Here is a 21,484-nt window from a genome sequence, read left to right as displayed (position 1 = left end):
GATAAACATATGGTTAAGCCCTCATACACCGCACGTAGCTCCGCATAGGAGTTGGAACCAAAGCCGTAGCCCATAGAAAAGGCAAAAATGAATTGGCCCTTGTTGCCTCTGCAAACTCCGCCTCCTCCCTCTGATCCTGGGTTACTTCTAGAAGATCCATCGACGTTGATTTTAACCCAGTTACAGCATGGCCTGATCCACTTGACCACTTAAGCAAACCTCGAGTGATTTGCCCTGCCTGTGAAGATCGAGAAAGGGGCCGTGGAGTTAGCAGCTGCACTCCTTTGCTATTGCGTAACACTGATCATCAACCTATACTTCTGGCCGCTGCCCAAGGAGTCGCGAATATTGGACACCCACCAACAGATACGCCCCATCAGAGCCGTCAGAGAGGTTGCCTTCCCTACAAAGCGTGCTGCGTTCCTCGCTTTCCAGAGCTCCCACAATAGACAGTCAGGGACGAGCTTACAAACCACTGAAGAATTTCTCCTACCTGACATGGCACCACCATTGAAACAGGCTGGCTTAACAGAAATTAATGAATGAACGCTGATCCCAAACTGTTCTCCCAGGCGATGCAAAGCTAGCTTTGCCATCTCACTATCCAGAAACAAATGTTGGATGGTCTCAACCGATGAACCCCCTGTAGTGTTTTGCCTGCAACATTCGCATCTTGAAGCTAGGTGTATGCCCCAATTCTAAACTACTGCATCCACCGGTATGGCTCTGTTAAGGACCTTCCATAGGAAAGCGGAGATCCTAGGAGGCATTTTAGCATGCCACACCCAATTCGCCTAGCCTTTTCTCTCACTGGAAACTCTGCTTGCTGTCCATGTCGAGCTAACTGAGAAGCTCCCTGTCAGGGTGAAAGGCCAGACCAGAACCTTTGGCCCATCTGCTATACAAAAGCCCTGCTGAAATATATAGTCAATGACATCCTGGGCAGAAAAAAAAAACACCACAGATGGCGATAGATCAGGCCGTTCGTACCCAGGAGCTGATGGACCTATAATGATCGCAATGGGGCGGGAATGGGAGCCAAAACCAAACTTTAAAGAGGTCCCAGACCTGACCAGTTGATCTTCATCTTTCATCATTTCCTCTACATCCAACAATTCGCAAATCAATCTATTGAATTTATTAATGTGGGCCTCAACATCAGCCCCCTCCGCCATCTTTAGATTAAATAACTGTATCTTCAAGTACAAACGATTCTTAAGAGATTTTTTGCATAGATATTCTCTAATTTTTTGCATGTACTTGTTGTTGTTTTCTCTCTCATGACATTATAGAGGACCTCATCCGTTAAGCACAATGAGATATAGGTTTTAGCTTTCTTATCCATTTTGTTCCATTTATCTTGTGTCATAAATTTTTGTCACTTTTTAAGAAGAACTTCGTCTAATCCTTGTTGAACTAGAATACCGTTCATCTTAACTTTCCTTAGTTTTTTACCAGAGAAGAAGAACTTCGTCTAATCCTTGTTGAACTAGAATACCGTTCATCTTAACTTTCCTTAGTTTTTTACCGTTCATCTTAACTTTCCTTAGTTTTTTACCAGAGTATTTTTCTATATCAAACTTCGGGTTAGATGCCATTGATACATTGCTTTCAGATTTGATTTGCTTTCCAATGTTATCTTTGATACCACTTGTTGGGGAACCGTGGAAGCACACTGAGATGAATCAAGCAAAATACTCACAATCGCACAACCAAGTCCAAATAAGAACAATCCGAATTTTACGTGAAAAACCCCCTACGGGAAAAAACCATGGCACAAAGCGATGAGTAATGGCACTACAAAAGTAGAAATTACAAGAGATAGATTGTTACCGATTCGAACATGCCTTGAATCCACTTCACAAGCCTTAACTATTCCCTTGAAACCCTTAGAAATGATTTAGAAAGCCCCAGAACACCTCACACACTCCCAAATCCCTATTACACCTGATATATAAACTATCACAACTAGAATAGGAAACAAATTCCACACTTAAGCAATTCTAAGCACATCATCAATGGGACGTCGATGGCATCGACTACTCATCGAGGATCTGTCGATGGTATCGAACTTACTTCAATGACATCGAGTAGCAACACTAAAACATTCCAGCAACCAACATGGAATTTTTTAAATTTTCTCGATGAGATTGAGCACCTGTCGATAGCATTGACGTCTGCTTACTAGCATTGAGTGGTCTGTCAATGGCATCGACAGACCCTATTGCTCATAGATTTAAGACATCAACAACAGCCCACACTACTTCTCTTCTTTTAGTGCAGCCATAGAGAAGGCTTATGGTTAGGGAGCCTATGTGATAAAGACTTTGTGAGGCCACCGTGATGAATTTGTAACATCCACACCATACATATATTGTGCAGGCTTATATTCGGATGAGTGCCTAAAATGAGACATAAAAAGCTCGAGTGGGCCCAGCACTAGAAAAGTGTGCATGGTCGCCCACCCTTAGGACCTCTCTCTCTACCCCTCTCTCCCGCATATGTTTGGACCAGATTGCGCTGTGTAGCCCACAACGTTGTCCACTACGTGCCACTAGAAAAGCTCTCTGGCCCCACCACCACTAGAAAAGCTCTGTTCATTTGGCAGCTCATTTTAGGGCATGAACCCAAAAATAAGGCAGATCCAAATCTCAAGTGGACCATATGTACAGGAAAAAGTGGTAATCGAATGCCTACAGTTAAAAACTTCCTAAAGCCTAGATGATGGGAAAACACACCTATCAGGTCGATCCAAAACTTCTAGAGCTCCTAAGAAGTTTTTAATGTTGGGCATTCAATCACTACTGTTTCCTATGACATGATCCACCTGAAATTCGGATCCGCGCATCTTTTAGATCATGCCCTAAGTAAGCAGGAAAAATGGATGTACAGCGTGAATAAAATACATATATCATGGTGGGCCATAGAGCTTTTCCAGTGTACATATTACCGACTTCAGTGGTTATTTAGTGATCCACTGCGCAGTTCAACCGCCATACGTTTGCCCCCACCTTTTCCCTCCATCTCTTTCTCCATTTTTTTTAGTGGGTTACACGCCCAAGTTACCTATAAAAAAATTCAACAAGTAAGGTTCTTCTAATTTCCCTCTATTCTAGGGGTAATTTGGTAAACTCCCTAGAAATCATTTCATCACCTTGATTACGTGAAGAGCCAGCAGTATGAATTGCTTTCCCCTACAAGCCACTGACTAACAAGAAAAAGCACGCATCTTTCCAGGCTTCTATTTATATAGGAGGCGTGTGTGAAAGATGAGTACTCCAACGATCTCTCCAAACCTCTTCCTAATCCCTGTGGTGCAATCACTCTATCTTTTTTTTTATCGCATGCAATATCGATGCTTCTTCATGTTTCTGAGGCGTTTGTATACAATATCACCTGCATCTGAAAAGTAGTAGAAAAGGCTGTTGTGTGTGAGGGCGAGCACGCAAAACCATATATCTTTCATTCATGGGTCGAGCCCCATGTTGCAGTGGTGAGCATGCTGGTCTGAAGAAGGGCCCGTGGTCGGTCGAGGAAGACGAGAGGCTCAGATCATTTATCCTACAAAACCCTAACACTAGTTGGCGCTTCGTCCCACCCAAAGCAGGTCCATGCCCATAGAGAATTTACAGCAAGATGATGGGCAATCCTTATGAACTATACACTGAAGTTTAGTGTATAGCTATTGTTATTGTCAAAGCAATACCTATATGGAAAACCTCTACCATGGAACGTAGCCTGAAAAAAATGAAGTGGTCGTTGCTAAATATCTTATCAGTGGCTATGATTGGCAGTGCTAGAAATGTTCAGTGTCATCTCTTTAGACAGCTTGTCCAATACTTCACTTCGCAATCACCACACGACTATAGAGATGGTTTATACACCTGAGTTTCTGTGTATATTTTATAAGCAAGATCATTTCTCATATAATTCATTAGTTGGTCCTTTTTATTTGATTTTATTTTAGTTTTTTTTTTTTTTTTTTGTCGCAGGATTGTCGAGATGTGGGAAGTCGGCACGGCTGCGATGGATGAATTACTTGAGGCCAAATATAAGAAGAGGGAATTTTACAGCCGAGGAGGAAAACCTCATAATCCAACTCCACGCTGCTCTTGGAAACAAGTGAGTTATCAGCTCTTCCTCTCCTGCGTGGAGATTTTATTGGGAGAATATTCCTAATTTTATTTCATATTTTTCCCGAATCATTCCCCCCCAGTAGAATTGTACAGGAGTACTTGTAATTCTAAAATGACCTTGAAATTGTTGAATTCCGAATTTCTACTCTTTGAAGAATTCCAAAAATCACGAGACGGGACTCATTTCATTGTAGTTGGTAGAAGGTGCTGTTTTGCATCCAACACGAACATGGACTGTGATTTTTTGAAATTGTATTGGGGGAAGAAATCCCCTCAAAAAATCAAACTTATATTTCTCATGGGCCGAGCCATACGCAGCCTTAGACTTTATAGTTATACAATTCATTCAGGTCGGATGCAAAGTAGGAACCCCATCTACACCTTTCTTCCCCCTTGTCTTTTGCCGAATCCGCAAAAAGCGCCATCTCTCTCTCTCTCTCTCTCTCTCTCTCTCTCTCTCTCTCTCTCTCTCTCTCTCTCTCTCTCTCTCTCTCTCTCTCATGTATACTAGTAATTAAACAATAATAAAGATGGTATTGTCCATTGAACTCACCTAATGATATCAGCATCTCAACCTTTGATTGGACCAAAGGGAAAAATGGAAGAAAAAGTCTTGACACTTTTTTTATTGGTGTCCTGCAATCATAGAAGCAGAGGAATTTCTAGTCTGTTTCTCCTTCATATACTATTGTTTTCATCTTTGGTTTATACTGTTATCAACATTAGAATATTAAATAATCCTATTTAATAATAAAACAGTAAGATGTGGTGCCTAAGTCTTCACATAGCTTTGTCACAAATATCTTTCTCTGGAATCTTTATTTTCTTATTGTGTGAGAAAAAATAAAATAAGGTGAAGAAGACAACATTAGCAACCACAACAACGATAACAGTAGTGGTAGATTAAATTCTTCTTGAAAGTGGTAAATTATTCAACTTGAGAATATCAATGGCAAACTTTTGCTGTGGAAGTCTAGCCATCGATGGAGATGAGAAGTGGGTCACTGCTTGATCCCGTCACCTTTTAAAATGTCAAAGCAAGTGCTCCAACTTCTGACACCTAACAATGAAATTATTCATCCATTCCAACTTGACGAAATAAAGATTCACCCATAGTAACCTCTCGCTATGGATGTTTCTAATGTAGGGGTTCTAGGAATGGAGGAAAGATCACCGTCTTCTTCCTCTAAGCTAATCCTTGAATCCACAGGACACAAAATCTCTAAAAACAAGAATAGCATTGAAAATAGTGAATGAATGGTTCTTTACAAACTTTATATATTTAAATAAGCTTAAACTCTTAAATAGATTTAAATTAAAAACTCTGCTGAAATAATGAACTTGCTAAAAATAATAAAGATGCCTAAATCGACTCAAACTCGTAAACCACTCGAAGGTAACCAACCAAGAATTTTGAGATGGGAATGGTCTCTTAAAACCCTAAAATTACTAGAAATGTAAATTTTCTAGTAAGTTTGGATCTAAAATAGAACTTTACTCCTAAAAACGACCATCTTTTTTTTTTCTTTTCTTTTTTGAGAAATGAGACAAGGCCAACTAACCCTGTCAATTGGTTGTAGGGTTCCCCGATAGCTCGCTTTTCAATGATATATCATACTCGCAGTTCCAATAACTAGTTGCAAAGTTACAGTACTTGTTAAGCTGCTTTTTGCTGATCTTGGCCCTTTCATCCTGAATTCATGTAATCATGCCACTCCATTAAATCGTCGATGACCTATCTTACATCAGTTTTGCATTGCATCACTAGCAATAAATGTTAAATGACTATTCATTTCCCCATGTGCAACCATTAGAATATTATTACTCACAATATAGCAATGGGACCCTCTTTTCCATGGCCTTATATCTCTTAGGATAAAATTTCATTTTGTTTCTAATTTGCATTTTCAGGTGGGCAGTTATGGCTTCCCAATTGCCTGGGAGGACCGACAATGAGATCAAGAACTTTTGGAACACAAGATTAAGGAAGCGTTTGATCCTTGAAGGACTAAACCCAATCACCCATCAGCCCTTGAATCCTTTCTTCTCTGATTATGTCAAGCAATGGATCAAATCCGTGGAAAATGTGATTGTCGCCAGTATAATCACACAATCGTCATCTTCTACTACTGCTACTAACAGTAATGGTATCAGTAGTATTAACAGCCATTCTCTTGATGCATGTCTCCCTCCTTTCATGTCTCTACCATTAGAACCGACATTGAATGGAGAGGCTCTTGATCAACCCCAACTGTTCGCCACTGGATCAGTGGGCCCTACATCGAAAATCAGTTCATGGGTTGGTGAAAGTTCTCATGGTGCTGGTGAGAACTTCGTTGATGATTTTATGTTGGGAGGAGATTCACCTAATAATCTCAGTGAGTATTTAAGGCATGAGTTTGGAGACAACGGAGGTGAACCTTGGTTCGGGGACAGCACAAGTGGGGACATTAGTTCAATGGCATCTACTGCGCCTGTAAATTTGGAAGAGGAATCCAAGAGATAAGGCAAATCACCTACTCTCGCCAGCCATTCCTGCCAATGTCACATGTGTGCATGAGATCCAGGCCGTTCATCAGGTGGGCCAGTCATGTATCTTTCATGGCCCAAAAATAGGCCAAACTAGTTGTCAGGGGCCCCAGAAATCTCCAATTAATGTCAAGCTTTCATCTAACTTTCCCAATAGTCCATGTTTTCCATACACGTGTCCATCTGATGACCATATGTGACAGTGAAGCCCCACCTTGTAAATAGCATGGATATTGCATACACGTGTGGCATTTGTACTTGTTGCGTGTAGTCTTAGCATTTGTCATTGATCAAATTTCATTGACCTGGTGTTAACTCCTATATCATGGAATTTGTACTTTAATATAAAAAAAAAATTTAAGGGGTAGATTTCATTCATATATCTAAAACGGATTTACAACCTGCACTGCTTTGGAAGCCATTCGGGCCATCCCCGCTACAAAATAATCGAGGGGACCTATCATAAGGGGTCACAAATCGACCACCTATGTACAAGAAATTCTAGAAGTGCAAAAGAGAAACCTCACAGTTAAAAGTTATATGAGACGGTTCTGAGTGACCCTAACCCGACCTTGTCCAGAAAGATCAGGCCGGGAACCTGCAAAGGGAGCGAAGCCAAGTGAAGATGCAGCGATGCCGACTGATTCCAGCTCCCTTCCCGGGCCATTCCATCTGCGGGACCGTTGCCTTCCCTGGGAATGTGAGTAAAGGAGAAGCAACCCAGACCTTTCAAATAGTTTATCCTAGCAACCCAAGGTTTCCACTTCCACAGAATCTCGGACTGATCGGAGAGAATGTCAATCACCATTCTAGAGTCGGATTCTACCATGACCTTGGATATTCCCCTATCAATACAAAACACCAGTCATTTGTAAATTTTTTACCATGGAATTTGCACATATCCATAAGGGTTGGGGAAGAAAAGATCTGAATACATAGGAATTTTCTCCAGTCATTTGTAAATTTTTGAATTGTACTTGTGAACGAACATATGTTTGCATCCATGAATTCGTTTTATTTTTGGATGATTAAAAAATTTTGGAGTAGAAGTCTGGAAAAGAGTATAGATCCAATGGTAGGGAAAATAAAAATTAAAAAAAATAACTCCAACAATTTCTTTCACCTTAAACAATCCATGAGGTGGCCCATTAGTTGGGTGGTTCTGTTGGGAGACCACAGAAGCACACAAAGATGAATCAAGCAAACTAATCGCAACAACCAAGTCTAATAAAAAACACTCTTAATTTAACGTGGAAAAAGCCTTTCGAAAAAACCATGGCACAAAGCGACAGATATCACTAGGAAAGTAGAAATTACAAGAAAGAGAAAATACCCGATTTGAACAAGCCTAGAATCTCCCCATACAAGCCCTTGAAAACCTTAGGAACGAATTAGAAAGCTCTGATATACACCTCAATCCCGATTACACTCATATATATAGCCTCTAGGTGAATCACAATTGAAATAGGAAACAAATCCCGTACTTACGCAACTTTGTGTATTTTCTGCGCGATCGTTCGATGGCACCTTTGATGAGACTTCGATGGCATCGAACAACCTTCAATGTCATCGAACAATTTTTTATTACATCAAACTAAACACCAAACATTCAAGCAATAAATCATGGGTTTTCCAAATTTTTCCAATGGCATCAGTCAAGCCTTCGATGTCATCGAACAACCTTGATGACACTAAAACTCTTTCGATGGGATCAAGTAGGACACCTAACGTGTCCAACAACTAACATGAGAAATTCCATATTTTTACGATGACATTAAGACGGACTTAGATGGCATCAAACTGTCATCGACCGGCGTATTGATTTACATATTTAAGACATCAATCAACAATATCCACCATATCTTCAATCGTCATTCTTTATAGTTCATTTTTTCTATTATCTAATTCTTCCTTGCATCATAGCTCCACCATTGCTTCTCGTGCACACTCCGTCTTCATTTACGCCTTCACTAAGCCCACAAAAGTTACACAAAACTTAAACTTCTCTATGGGAACCACCTTTGTGAGCATGTCCATCATATTCATGCTCATGTGAATCTTCTCTAGAGTTACGCCTCCTTTCTCAAGCACTTGTTTGATAAAATGGTGACGAACATTAATATGCTTAATACGTGAGTGATAAACGGCTTTTAGCTAAATTAATCATGCTTTCGTTGTGACAATTAAATGTCATGGCCTCCTGCTAAAGCCTCAACTGATTTATCATCCCCATCAACCAAACACCTTCCTTAAATGGCTCCGTCACAGCCATATACTAAGCTTCGATTGTGGAAAGAGTCACCACAAACTGAAGCTTCGACATCCAACTAATTGCCCTACTCGCTAGCACAAACGAGTACCATAAAGTCGACTTTCTAGAATCCTCATTGTCTGCGTAATCAAATCCACATATCATACTAACTTGGCTCCTAATTTCTCAAAAGATAAAACATAGTCCTGCGTACCTCAAATGTATCGAATTAGCCATTTCACTACTTTTCAATGTTGTTTTTCATGGTTAGACATGTATCAGCTAACAACACCAACCGCATATAAAATATCTGATCCAGTGTAGACCTTGTCATACATCAAACTGTCTACCACATTTAAATAAGGCACACTAGACATAACTTATTTTTCCTCATCTATTTTAGGACGTTATTCTGAGAAAAGCTTAAAATGAACCGTGTGAGTAACGCTGACCAGCTTTGTTTTGTCCATCATATACTTCATCAACACATTCTCAAGGTATTCTTTCTAAGATAACCAAAGCCTACTTGTTTTCATATCTCTGTGTATATCAATGCCGAGAACTCTTTTTGTAGCCCCCATATCTTTCATCTCGAATGTCCCTGATAACTGAGTCTTCAGTAAATTGATCTCAAACATATGACTGGCGATCAGCATGTCATCAATATACAATACCAGGAAAATAAATTTCTCATCACTCAGTGTCTTGTAATAGACACAACGATCATATTCACTCCTAGTAAACTTCTAACTCACCATAAAAGAATCAAACTTTTTATTTCACTGTCTAGGCGACTGTTTCAGGCCATACAACAACCTCTTTAAATTGCAAACCCTATTCTCTACCCATTTTATTTCGAAGCCTTCTGATTGCTTCATGTAGATCTACTCTTCCAATTCTCCATGTAGGAAGGTTGTCTTTATATCCATTTATTTCAGCTCAAGATCGTATTAGGCAACCAGCGCCAACACGAATCTGATGAATACTTGCTTCACAACCGACGCAAATATCTCAGTTAAGTCAACGCGTTCTCTTTGAACGTAACCCTTCACTACTAATCTTGCCTTGTACCTATCATGTTTCTTCTTAAAGATTCACTTGCACCCAATCGCTTTTCAACCAACGGGAAGCTTCATCGGGTCTCACATTTCGTTCTTGTACAAAGAGTCAATCTCAGCATCTATCGCAACTTTTCACTTTTCTACACCAGGCTCATCAAGAGCCTCATAAAGAGTAGAAGGGTCTCGCTCATTCGTAATGAGGGCATATACGATATTAGAATCATTTATGTATCTCATCGGTAACCTGCAATCTCGTGGTGGATTCCTTCTCACAGATGGTTACTCCACCTCTTGTTCTTCTGTCTGCGTATTTATGTCAGCTTAAATGTCATCTGTGTCTACCTAAACGTCGACAACCAACTTTTTCAGTTCCTTGTGCTCATCCTTACGGAACTAAGATCCTTCGTCGAACTTGACAGGATGGCTAATGATGATTTTCCGTGTGACCCGGTCATACAGCCTGTACCCTTTCACACTACCACCATAGCCAACAAAGATGTACTTTTTAACTCTTTGTTCTAGCTTATCTCTTTAAATTGACGGTACATGTGAGAGTAAGCTTCACAACGAAACACACGCAATGTTGAGTAGTCTATCTGTTGACCACTCCATACTTGTTCTGAAATTTTACAATCAATGGTCATATAAGGAACCGATTCTCTAAGTAACAAGCCATATTAATGGCCTCAGTCCACAAATCCTTACTCAACCTAGCATTACTAATCATGCATCGGGGCCTCTCGAAGAGAGTATGAGTCATCCACTCAGTTGTATCGTTTTGCTTTGGTGTGTAATGCACTGTGTTGTGCCTCACAATCCCTTCATTCTTGAAGAATTGATTATACTCACCTGAAGTAAATTCTTTATCGTTATTTGTCCTTAGTACCTTCACCTTTCGCCCTGGTTGTTTTTCCACCATCACCTTCCATTGCTTGAAATTGGTGAAAACATCATATCTACTTTTCATAAAATAAATACACACTTTCCTGGAGTAGTCGTCAATGAACGTAACAAACCATGCTAAGCCTCCAACGAAAACCACGGACAACGGCCCTTATACATTAGAATGCACATAATCAAAAATACCCCTGCATACATGTTTTCCAGATTTAAAAGATAATGTTGAATGTTTACCATATATTCAATGCTTGTATATGCTTAAATCAAAACTTTTAAAAGCTAGAATTAAACAACAGTCAAAAAGTACCTTCATGCGCCGCTCACTCATGTAGCCCAGATGTGCATGCCACATATGTGCAAACGTGGAATCCTTTACAAACATTGCAGCTCCACCCAATGAAGTACTCACGATCAGTCTGTAAAGGTTTCTGCTCCTCTGTGCCTTCATAACAACGAGTGCCCTTTTTAAAATTTTAAGGATATGAACAAAACCAGTAAACTTACAACCAAGCGCCTCGAGTGCTCTAGGAAATATCAAGCTCTCCTCATGCCAGGAACGTGTCTCACCTCGATTAAGGTATGCTCCATGCCATCAAACATCTTGATGCGCACCGATCCAACACCCACCACATTACAAGCATTGTCATTGCCCATAAATACCTAGCCACCGTCACACTCTATATAACTAGTGAACCAGATGAATCATGTGATATGATTCTCCAGTATCCAAAATTCACTCATCCATACGATCATCGTATAAATGTCTAATCATACATACTGACAACACATCACTTCCACTTGTACCTTCATCAGACTCAGCAGTGTTGGCTTCCCTGGAAGAAACTTCTGAGTTCTCTCTTCTTGCCGTAGGATTTGTACAGTCCTTCTTCATATGCTTAGACACCCACGATTCCAACATTTTAACTTTCCCTTGCACTTGTCCTTGGATTTGGATCTCGATCAAGAAGATCCACTATCCTACTCAGAATTTCGTCCCCTCATAACCAATGCATCGGTAGAGGCACACACGTCACCGTTTTTCTTTCTCATCGACTTTCCTTGAAGGGCTGAGATAACAGTATCAACACTAATGGTCGATCTATCGGTGCACAACGAGTCCTTGAATGACTCATACGAGGTTATGAGAGAATTAAACAAGATGCATGCCTGAGCCTCATCTTTAATCGTTTCCTCGACATCCAGCAATTTGTAAATCATCTTATTAAAGTTGCTAATGTGGGCATCAACATCACCTCCCTCTGCCATCTTCAAATTCAACAACTGAAGCTTCAAGTATAGGTGATTTACAAGAGATTTCTTCACATATATGTCCTCTAACTTTGCCCATAAACTTGCTGCAGTTTCTCTCTCATGACATTGTAGAGGACCTCATCCGTTAGGCACAATTGTATGGAGATTCTCGATTTCTTATCCATCTTTTTCATTCATTATCTGTCATAAATTCCGGTCACTTCTCAAGAAGTGCATCATCCAATCCTTGTTAAATTAGGAGACTGATCATCTTGACCTTCCATAATTCGAAATTATTTTTTCTAAAATATTTCTCAACATCAAACTTGGGATTAAAAGCCATTAATACTCTATTTCAGATTCAATATGCGCCCCAGCGATAAGCTCTGATACCACTTGTTGGGGAACCACAGAAGTACACAGAGATGAATCAAATAAAGCACTCCAATCGCAATAACCAAGTCCAATCATAAACACTCTGAATTTAACGTGGAAAAATCCTTTCGGAAAAAAACTATAGCACAAAGCTACAAATATCACTATGAAAGTAGAAATTACAAAAGATAAAGAGAATACCTGAATCGAACAAACCTCGAATCTCCCCTCACAAGCCCTTGAAAGCCTTATGAACTAATTAAAAAGCTCTGAGATACACCTTAATTCCGATTACACCTATATATATATAGCCTCTAGGTGAATCACAATCGAAATAGGAAACAAATCTCGCACTTACGCAACTCTGCGTATTGTCTATGCGATCGTTCAACTACACGGAATGATGTAAAATTACCCCTAAAATCTTTAACTTTACAAATAAAATCTTTAACTTTGCAATGCATGGCCTGCCCAAGTCCTAGAGGAGACTGATTTTTGCATCTTAATTCATCTTGGTTAGTTACACCAGATTAACCAGTGGTTTTGATGAAAGATACTCACCATGGTGGCTCCACACACACAAACACATGGTTGGCTTCTCATCTCCGGAAGTGGAATGCATACTCAGCAAACTCTGTGGGGCCATCGTAATGTATGTCCATTATCCACACCGGCAATCCATTTTAGCAGCTAATTTTAAGGCATAATCCCAAAATTTAAGCATATCCAATGCTCAAGTGGACCACACCACAGGAAATAGTGTGAATTGAATGCCCACGGTTGAAAACTTCTTTAGGGCCACACAAAATTTGAATCAAAATTGACATTTGTGATTTCCTTTCATCCATGTCTGTTTGTCCTCATGAAAAGGTAGGATGACAAATAAACATCACTGTCGGCCCTAGGGAGGTTACAAGGACGTCAGTATCCCCACTGTTTACTGTAGTATGGTCCACTTAAGCTTTGGAAATGCTTCAATTTTAGACTCATAACCGAAAATGATATGGAAAAATAGATGAACGGTGTGGATAAGACAAATACATAAACGGTGGGGCCCACAAAGTTTACTCTGTACTTAATCCGCCTCCCTTATCCCCATTGTTACACTCAATCCGCCTCCCTTATCCCATTGTTGCTTGTGGTGTGGCCCACCTAATGGTCGCACCAGCCTGAATTTGTGTGATTTTGTGTAACCATCCACTATTTTTATACACGTGCGGTCCACCATTGGCTGCACCAACCGGATTTTCTTAAGCGTAGACTCTTTTTACACGTGCGGCCCACCTGATGGCTGCACCAGCCTGATTTTCTATAACCATTACTATTTCTTTACACGTGCGGCCCACCGTATCGCTGCACCAACCGGATTAATTCTCTCCGAGCATTGATTATCTCTATACACGTGCGGCCCGCCTGATGGCTTCACCCACCGGATTTTGGGAAATGGCGTACACACGGTGGGGCCTACCAAAAGAGCCCAGATCTCGCACAAGTGCAATGTGAAGAGAGGAGAATCCAGATCCCGGCGTTTCTCAGGCATGGTCCATGGAGGATGGTGCCTTTATCAATCCTTTTCAGGATATATATATATATATATATATATATATATATATATATATATATATATATATATATATATATATATATAAGTAAATGATGATTCTTACCCCTTAAAGAAAGGTAATGGCTTTGTAAAATGGATAGGCAGTTCCGTCAAGTGTTATTCGGAAAAAAAAAAAAAAAAGATAGTCCCACATTGGATAGCTTTTTATATTTCCACCTCTTTAGAAAGCAGCAAGGATGCTACTTAATTTGTCTCTTTGGAGACATCCGATAAAATTGGAACGATACAGAGAAGATTAGCATGGCCCCTGCGCAAGGATGACACGCACAAATCGAGAAATGGTCCAAATTTTTTTTTACCCTATTTTCTCATAGATGTATTATTTTTACCCTATTTTCTCATGGATGTAGCCTGCCCTATTAGTGCAGCAGCCTGTTTTTTTTTATCTGACTGGCCAAACCTCAGTTCATTGGCAATCTACTATACACGCGGTTCGTTAGTCGATGACATGAACAAATTGAAAAATGGTCCAAATTTTTTTTTTCGGGCTTGCAACAATGTCCAGCTGCCGGCCAGTTTGGCATATGTGCTGCTTCTGAGGGTCTATCATCTCAAATTTCATTTATAACAAGGTACAGGAAGCTGTAGTTGATCTGAGCCTTTGATCTAGCCAGGCGCATAGATACTCCAGTTATCTGACTGGTCAAACCTCGCTTCATTGGCAAGACACATACACGTGGTTCATTAGTCGGATGCCACCCATTGATCGTTTACAGTTGGCTTAATTTTGGTCATGTGGGCCAATCCATGGCATGGCTAAAAATGGTGATGGGCGTAATCACTAAACCCATGTTCCAAAAAAGACGTGGACCATGTTTGCATTTGTCCTATGATGGACCAATCCAGAGAGTATGCTTGGGTCTATTTGGATACTGTTATACCGTTGGACCTATTTGGATTCATTGAAATGTAGATTGGAAAAATTGTGTTTCTGTTGTCGTTTGTTTGCCAAAAGCATGAATAATGGGATTTACATCCATACTTTGGTCCACGACTAGGTCCAGGGTTGAGTTTGATCTGGATCCTGATTCCATCGCCTTTCATATGGTTTTTAAAAAATAAGCAATATTTACAACAACAACAACAAAAACTGAGGTTCCATCTCCAAAGAATATCCAAGTAGCAAAACCATGATCAGCATAGGCACATCCAAAGGTGGGAATCCCACCAGATCCCAAATTGAGTGTGACCAAGGACTCCCTCCCACAACGGATGGATGGTTATAACTGAGGCAGAAGGCTCAAATGGCTCCATGTCTTGAAACTGGACCCACACCTTGACAAACAGGATGCCACAGTACAATATATTTAGAAATTAGCCAGTGGGTTATCCAAAATCTACCCCAATGTGCTGTTTTCACTGATTTTCCCTCAGAAAATGACACGAGGCATCCCTTTTACAGGCAAAGTCTGCTAAAATGCATTCCCACGTATGGCAATATCATACACTAATAAATCTGGATCGCCTTCCAATTATCCAGATGTGTCTCACTTTGGCGGATATTAATAAATAAAACCTCCTAAAATTGGATCATTTCAACCTTTTTTCATTACTTCGGCTCTTTAGCTTTAATCACGGATGGCCAATATAACCTTTCTTATGAATTCAATCTGAGAGTTCTTTTTGGGTACCCCCATCAAGGAGAATACTATCAGAAAAACAGTTCGGGTCATTGAAATATATCCAAATCCAACTGCTGAAACCCCAAATTATCCTCTTTTTCTTTTTCTTTTTTACATCAAGGTGTATTCCAGTTCGGGTTTACATCAAACTCCACACATTTTAAGTCGATCTAGACCATTCAAAGTGTGTGAGACCCACTAAGTTCACCACAATCCCAAAAATTATAACAGCATAAATTTTACAAAATATTCCTACTGACCAAGTTTGCATTTTGAACTTGGACCTGCCTATGTTTCCTCTTAACCGTCCATCTGATTCGCCATGCTAACAATCATCCAGCCAAAGTAAATCTGTCAAAACCAATGCCTGATCATATGGGAGCATCTATCACCAAGGATCATATGCGCCACAATGAAAGTCCTTACAAAATAATGAATACGATCCTTTATCAGTAATCTGAAAAAACACAACAAAAAGCCTCTACCTCCCAACCAGTTGGAAAACCTCTAAGTGGGACATTGAATGGTATGAGCCATTACATGGATTGACCCGCAATCACATTCAGCAAATCCATTCATAGGCGTGCTCTTGTAGCAGGGTAACTTACATGCTCATGTCGCTGTTCTAATGCTCGAGCTTTCTCACCTTCCCTTAGCCTTGTCACATGCCCGCTGAAGAAAAAGAATAATAAGCCATGGCCTGTAACATTATAATGCATTGTCATTGTTATCATCATCATCATCTTGAGGAATCTTCTTGCTTTTTTTTGACTTCACCCTCTTGCGTCGATCTCTGTCTTTAGATTTAGATGACTTCTTTCTTTTCCGATGCACCGTTTCATGGTCACCTTCAGATTCGTCGTCACCTTCGATTCCTGTACATTCAGACTCTTTCAACTCTTTCGGTTGCTGAGAAATGCCTGCAGCTTCTGAAACTGCACAGACAATGGAATCAACGAAAGTGAGTTGTGTATATAATCAAAATAAATGTCAGATGCTCTCAATTTCATTCAATAAAAATTATAAGGAGCTTCTATTTACACCGCCAGATTCTGTAGAAACACCCTTCTACTTTTGGTAATACAATGTTATGTAGTTTGTATTACAAAAAGCAGAAAGGGTAGATGCATCTATCAAACAGGACAGACATAAACACCAACTTCCATATTCTAAATGCATCCAAACTGTCTGAAATTCAATGGAGGGGATAATACACAAAAGAAAAATAAGGGGTCATTTGGATGCTTGCAAAGTCCTTAAGTACGAATCTGTTTACAGGTAATCATATTAAAGGGGGTGTCTGGATGGGTAAATCTGACTGAATCAGATTGCAAGCTGTAATCGGCCCTCCCTCCCTCCCTCGGCCACAGGCTTTACTGAGTTGGGCTTATCCCAATGATCTATCTTACATAAAAACTTTATGTCGTTTGATTATTTTAAAAGGATTTACCACTCCAAGCTATGTTGTGAGTGAATACTTAATTACAGGCTGTAAATAGATTTCAAGTCATCCAAACACACACAACTGTTTCCCTGTAATCAGATTACAACTTAAAGCCAAACAGGACCGCATGTCAACACTTTACACCTGTAATTAGATTACCTGTAATAGGATTACAACTTAACGACTATACAGGTATCCAAACAACCCCTAAATAAAATGACAAAAGTTTAGCCTACAACTGCAACTAATGTATTGAGACTTCATTCATCAGCTCAGAACATGGCAGTTTGGCCAGGCTCGAATTACCAAATCACAACTCCAAATGTTATAATATATATATATATATAAGATTTTCGAATGGGTGATCTTTTCATTACATGGTCGAATCAAACACAAAATTAAAAACACATTTCTAGGTAGGTTTGAACCTGTGAAGATTGAATGAAACAGGGCAATGAGATAAGAGGCAGGATTTCCAAAGCTAGTATGGGAAGCCCATCTGCCACAGCTTCACCTGCCTGAGAATAAGAGAGCAATGGCCACTTACTAAATCCAAAATCTGTATTAACCCCAGATTCAGTCTTGAACAGGAGTTGCGGACATTTTTTTAATAGCAGCCATGGAAACGCATGTCCCCACTAACTCAAATTATGATTTGCACTCTCCTGCTTGGGAAGATAGTGAGACAGCCAACAGATGACCCTGTCCAGGTAAGCATATCAGGACCTGCAGACATCTGAAGCACGAATGATGTGGATGTCTGGGGCTAGAAGAAGCTGTGAACCAACCAGAAGTTGAAAGTATAGGAATTGCCAGACATCTTGAGACTGTCCCCAAGTCACAAAGAGGTGAGTGGATTCTCTATGGAAGGCGAAAGCTCATTGCTGGACAAAGATACAAATCTTGGCATGGAATGTCTTGCAACTTATGCTAGGAATTTTATGCCTGATTCATAATCTTGTATTTTGATATGATCTGCACAGATTCATCTTCGCAAATCTTATTTTCACTAACAATTTTTTTCATTCACTTGACAAGAGAAACTTCGAAGGGGCACAATGTAATGCATTAAACTAGCTAGGTGCTTGCGAGAGAGAGAAGAGAGAGAGAGAGAGAGAGAGAGAGAGAGAGAGGAAAGGCACTTGATAAATATAACTTTTCTCTAAGGGAAAGAAGGCCTGCTTCATACATGGGGCTATCAATAGGTTCACAGACCCATGGGAACACAATTGATTTTAACAGATCCGGTTGCAATTTTTCGACCCATTAAGAAATCAGGTCAGGTTCAGGTCTCACCTTTTTTAACGCAGTCAAAAATCGGGTATGGTTGGGTTCATGTCGAGTCCATCAACTTGGGCTCCATTAAAATCGGGTCAGGTCTGGTCAGGTCAAGTCGAATCTCGGTCAGGCCTAATTATTTTTAAAGGTATTGCAATATATTAGATATATATTGATTATTCTAGCAACAAAAGGAGGTCCCCTATGCCACAAACGTATTAGAGAGCCTGTTTACACACCATGTATGTGTCCAAGTGGCATGTGTGCAATCTAATCCATCCATTGGGCGAGACCCACTATGTGAATGCTCTTATTTGTCATGAATCCAACTTGAAACCAAAATCCAAAGACTCAACAGGTACCGGAACGGCTGAAGCCAAACGGATCCAGGTCTAGCTCTACAAGAACAAGACCCAGACCCGGTAAGACCCGAAACCAGTTAGCTAGGTATGGATACTGTTGGACCGAACCCACCGCCCTATTCATTCGCTTCCACCCAAGTGATTAGATAAGGAAAAGGCAACTGCACCTTGCCCAATCATCTCTTCTTCTTTTTTCTTTTTTCTTTTTCTTTTGTTTTTTTTTTTTGAAAGGTAACACTACCAGTATCTGAATCCTGGTACACTCACACACACTATGCTGTCTCCACCAACTAATCTAACGAGCGGGAGGATGTAACCACCGAGGACACCATACCACCAAGGACAAGGTTCCCATAAGAACCCTTAAAATTTAATTTCAAGTAAAGACTCGGAGGATGCAACCACCGGCGCTTCTTGAGTTTTGACTCTCACTTTTTATGACAGTGACCCAATAATGGAGAACATCATAGACACTCCCAAAAATTTATCAACTGAGAGCTCATTTGATCAAATCATCACCATTCATAGCAATTGCCAACTGGGGATACTACAATCATAAAAATATGGCCTCTCTTTCCAAATTCCCCAACATGGAAGCAAGTACCACAAAACCCCTCCTCTTTCTCCTGAAGAGAACCCAAACCCAACAATGAAACACCTACCATGTTTGTCTCAGAAAATATCAAGTGATGCAGAAGATGCTACAGAAGGTATGCACAAATTGATAATAAGATGGTGCCGATTCCACCTCCCTTACTAGACCCCTTACTAGACATGAAGCATGTGTAGGGGAGATAATCTCCCTATATTGGAGATCATGGGCAATGGCTTCCTTGGAATAATTTACCGTTATTGGGGAATTATTAGACAGGCTATAAATTCTTACTACAGAAATATATTCCAAATAGTTTACAATTTTTTTTTTCTTTTGAAAGATAAGTTTTGGAAAGTTACATATGATCATTCAAAAGAAAGTTACAGACATGTTTAAGACTCTAAGAGTAAACAATTCACAAATCAAAACCTTATGATAACGAGTAGTTACTACAATTGTTATTAATATCAATATAGCTATTAAAATCAGAATTATTAAGGCTTAGGTTGGCATGTTGGGGAAATTGTCTGAAAAATAAGAGAACACAATACATATTAGATATGGGCATTTTGAAGTGTCTAGGATTCTTAGGTAACATGGCTGCTATATTTTGCAATCCATTTAAAGCTCTACATTTTTTTATTTCTTATTTTTTATTTGGAAAGATTAAAGCTCTACAGTTAAATCTCATCTGCTGCAATTTGTCGGAACAGATTTCCAGTATTAACGAAAGCTTATAAAATGAAATGCAATCCAGATTCCTAAAAGCCGTTGCTGTATCGCAGGTCATGTGTACCACTGAAATGAAATAGGAGATGAGGTTTTAGCCTATTCAAGGATTTGTTAGGGTAGTTTGCTGTTCCTTTGTCTGATTGCTGTCTTTTGGGCTCCTGTTTGAGGACCTCTCCATTTGTATTCTGCTCTCTTTTTTTCTCTCTCTCTAATGAAGTTTCAGAATATCCATCCAAAAAAAAATCCAAGGTCCTAACACTTAAGGCAATAAGAACTTGTCAAGCAATACAGGTGTGACAGAGAGACAACCTTCATCCTCAAAATTTGCATCAATCACAAGGCTAGTAAGATGCTGCTTGAGGAAAACCTGTTCCAAACAGAACATGGAGTCATAAGATTCAGAAAAATAAAAAAGAAGGGGGGGTGGGGGGGGGGGGGAGGCATGTTTAACTAAAACAATATTGCGAGGAACTCACTACCATATCCAATCAATAGTTTACCTTAATAGTTAAAGAGGTTTGCAAGTCCACACTGAGTATATATATGTTAGGTTTGCAAGTCCAAACCGAGTATATAAACCAGCCAATCTACACACCATCACGTGCCAAAAAGGCGAACAGGTGTGTGATCCAAGCCAACATCAGGTCAGACCACCTGGTAGATGCCCTTAAACAAAACCAGAGTGGTACAGTGATCAGGTGGGTCACAATTATGAGGCAAATGAATGGCTAGGAAAACTTGGCCTAACATAGTGTCCAACGTGATTTTCAGGCCAGGGTATCTACACAGTGGGATCCACTTGATGGACAGCTTGGATCTTGCACTCATGTGCATTTTGGCACATGCATAGTGGCATGTAGATGGGCTGCCTTCTACACAGGTGCAGGATTAGCAAATCGTCAACAGCTAAAACTGCATAAGCATTAGTGGAGTGGTTTCAAGAGAAGCTGGACCCACAAGGCAACAGTGGCAAAGGGGTATGATATTTAGCAAATAATGACTAATACAGTGACAGTGGGATCCAACATCTGTTTATCTGGCAACAAAAACTTATATAGGGAAAGAAAAGGAACCTCCCCCCAAGTAAATTGGGTGTATCTGACACAAATGCCCTGGACAAAATGTCATCATGCGCCCGGCTTGCCTCAGAGTTGGTGACCGGGCTTGTTGGAGTCAATGTTGAGACCCCAACCCAAAACTTTATGTCAGAAACAAGAAGGGAATCAAGTATGGTAGGGGACATTTGCGGTTCACGGATGCTAGACTTCATCAACATTCAGTAACCCTCATCATGACTGAAATGCATGATGTCTTCCCCAGGAAA

The 21,484-nt window shown here is 40.1% G+C and overlaps 2 protein-coding genes and 1 non-coding gene across 4 annotated transcripts in view; 2 read left to right on the top strand and 1 right to left on the bottom strand.

The window, feature by feature from the left end:
• Positions 1-3,802: 3,802 nt before the first annotated feature.
• Positions 3,803-6,895, top strand: LOC131247106 (transcription factor MYB61-like). Its single transcript, XM_058247544.1, has 3 exons — positions 3,803-3,874; positions 3,968-4,122; positions 6,048-6,895. The coding sequence occupies exons 1-3, from the start codon at positions 3,803-3,805 to the stop codon at positions 6,640-6,642; spliced, it is 822 nt and encodes a 273-aa protein (XP_058103527.1). The 3' UTR covers positions 6,643-6,895.
• Positions 6,896-14,317: 7,422 nt separating this feature from the next.
• Positions 14,318-14,420, top strand: LOC131247583 (U6 spliceosomal RNA). Its single transcript, XR_009171861.1, has one exon. It is a non-coding gene; the product is annotated as a U6 spliceosomal RNA (small nuclear RNA).
• Positions 14,421-15,952: 1,532 nt separating this feature from the next.
• Positions 15,953-21,484, bottom strand: part of LOC131246296 (uncharacterized) — a 44,033-nt gene continuing 38,501 nt past the window's right edge. For both annotated transcript variants that reach the window (XM_058246258.1, XM_058246259.1), the window contains exons 12-13: positions 20,470-20,527; positions 15,953-16,684 (exon numbers count right to left, since the gene is read on the bottom strand). In XM_058246258.1, coding sequence (XP_058102241.1) covers positions 16,458-16,684; positions 20,470-20,527 — 285 coding nt within the window. In that variant the 3' untranslated portion in view covers positions 15,953-16,457. The remainder of the gene's footprint in view (positions 16,685-20,469; positions 20,528-21,484) is intronic.

Source organism: Magnolia sinica, chromosome 5, assembly GCF_029962835.1.
Source record: "Magnolia sinica isolate HGM2019 chromosome 5, MsV1, whole genome shotgun sequence".
Lineage (NCBI taxonomy): Eukaryota > Viridiplantae > Streptophyta > Magnoliopsida > Magnoliales > Magnoliaceae > Magnolia > Magnolia sinica.
The sequence above is the reverse complement of the archived record's forward strand: the minus strand, read 5'-3'. Positions and strand labels throughout refer to the sequence as shown.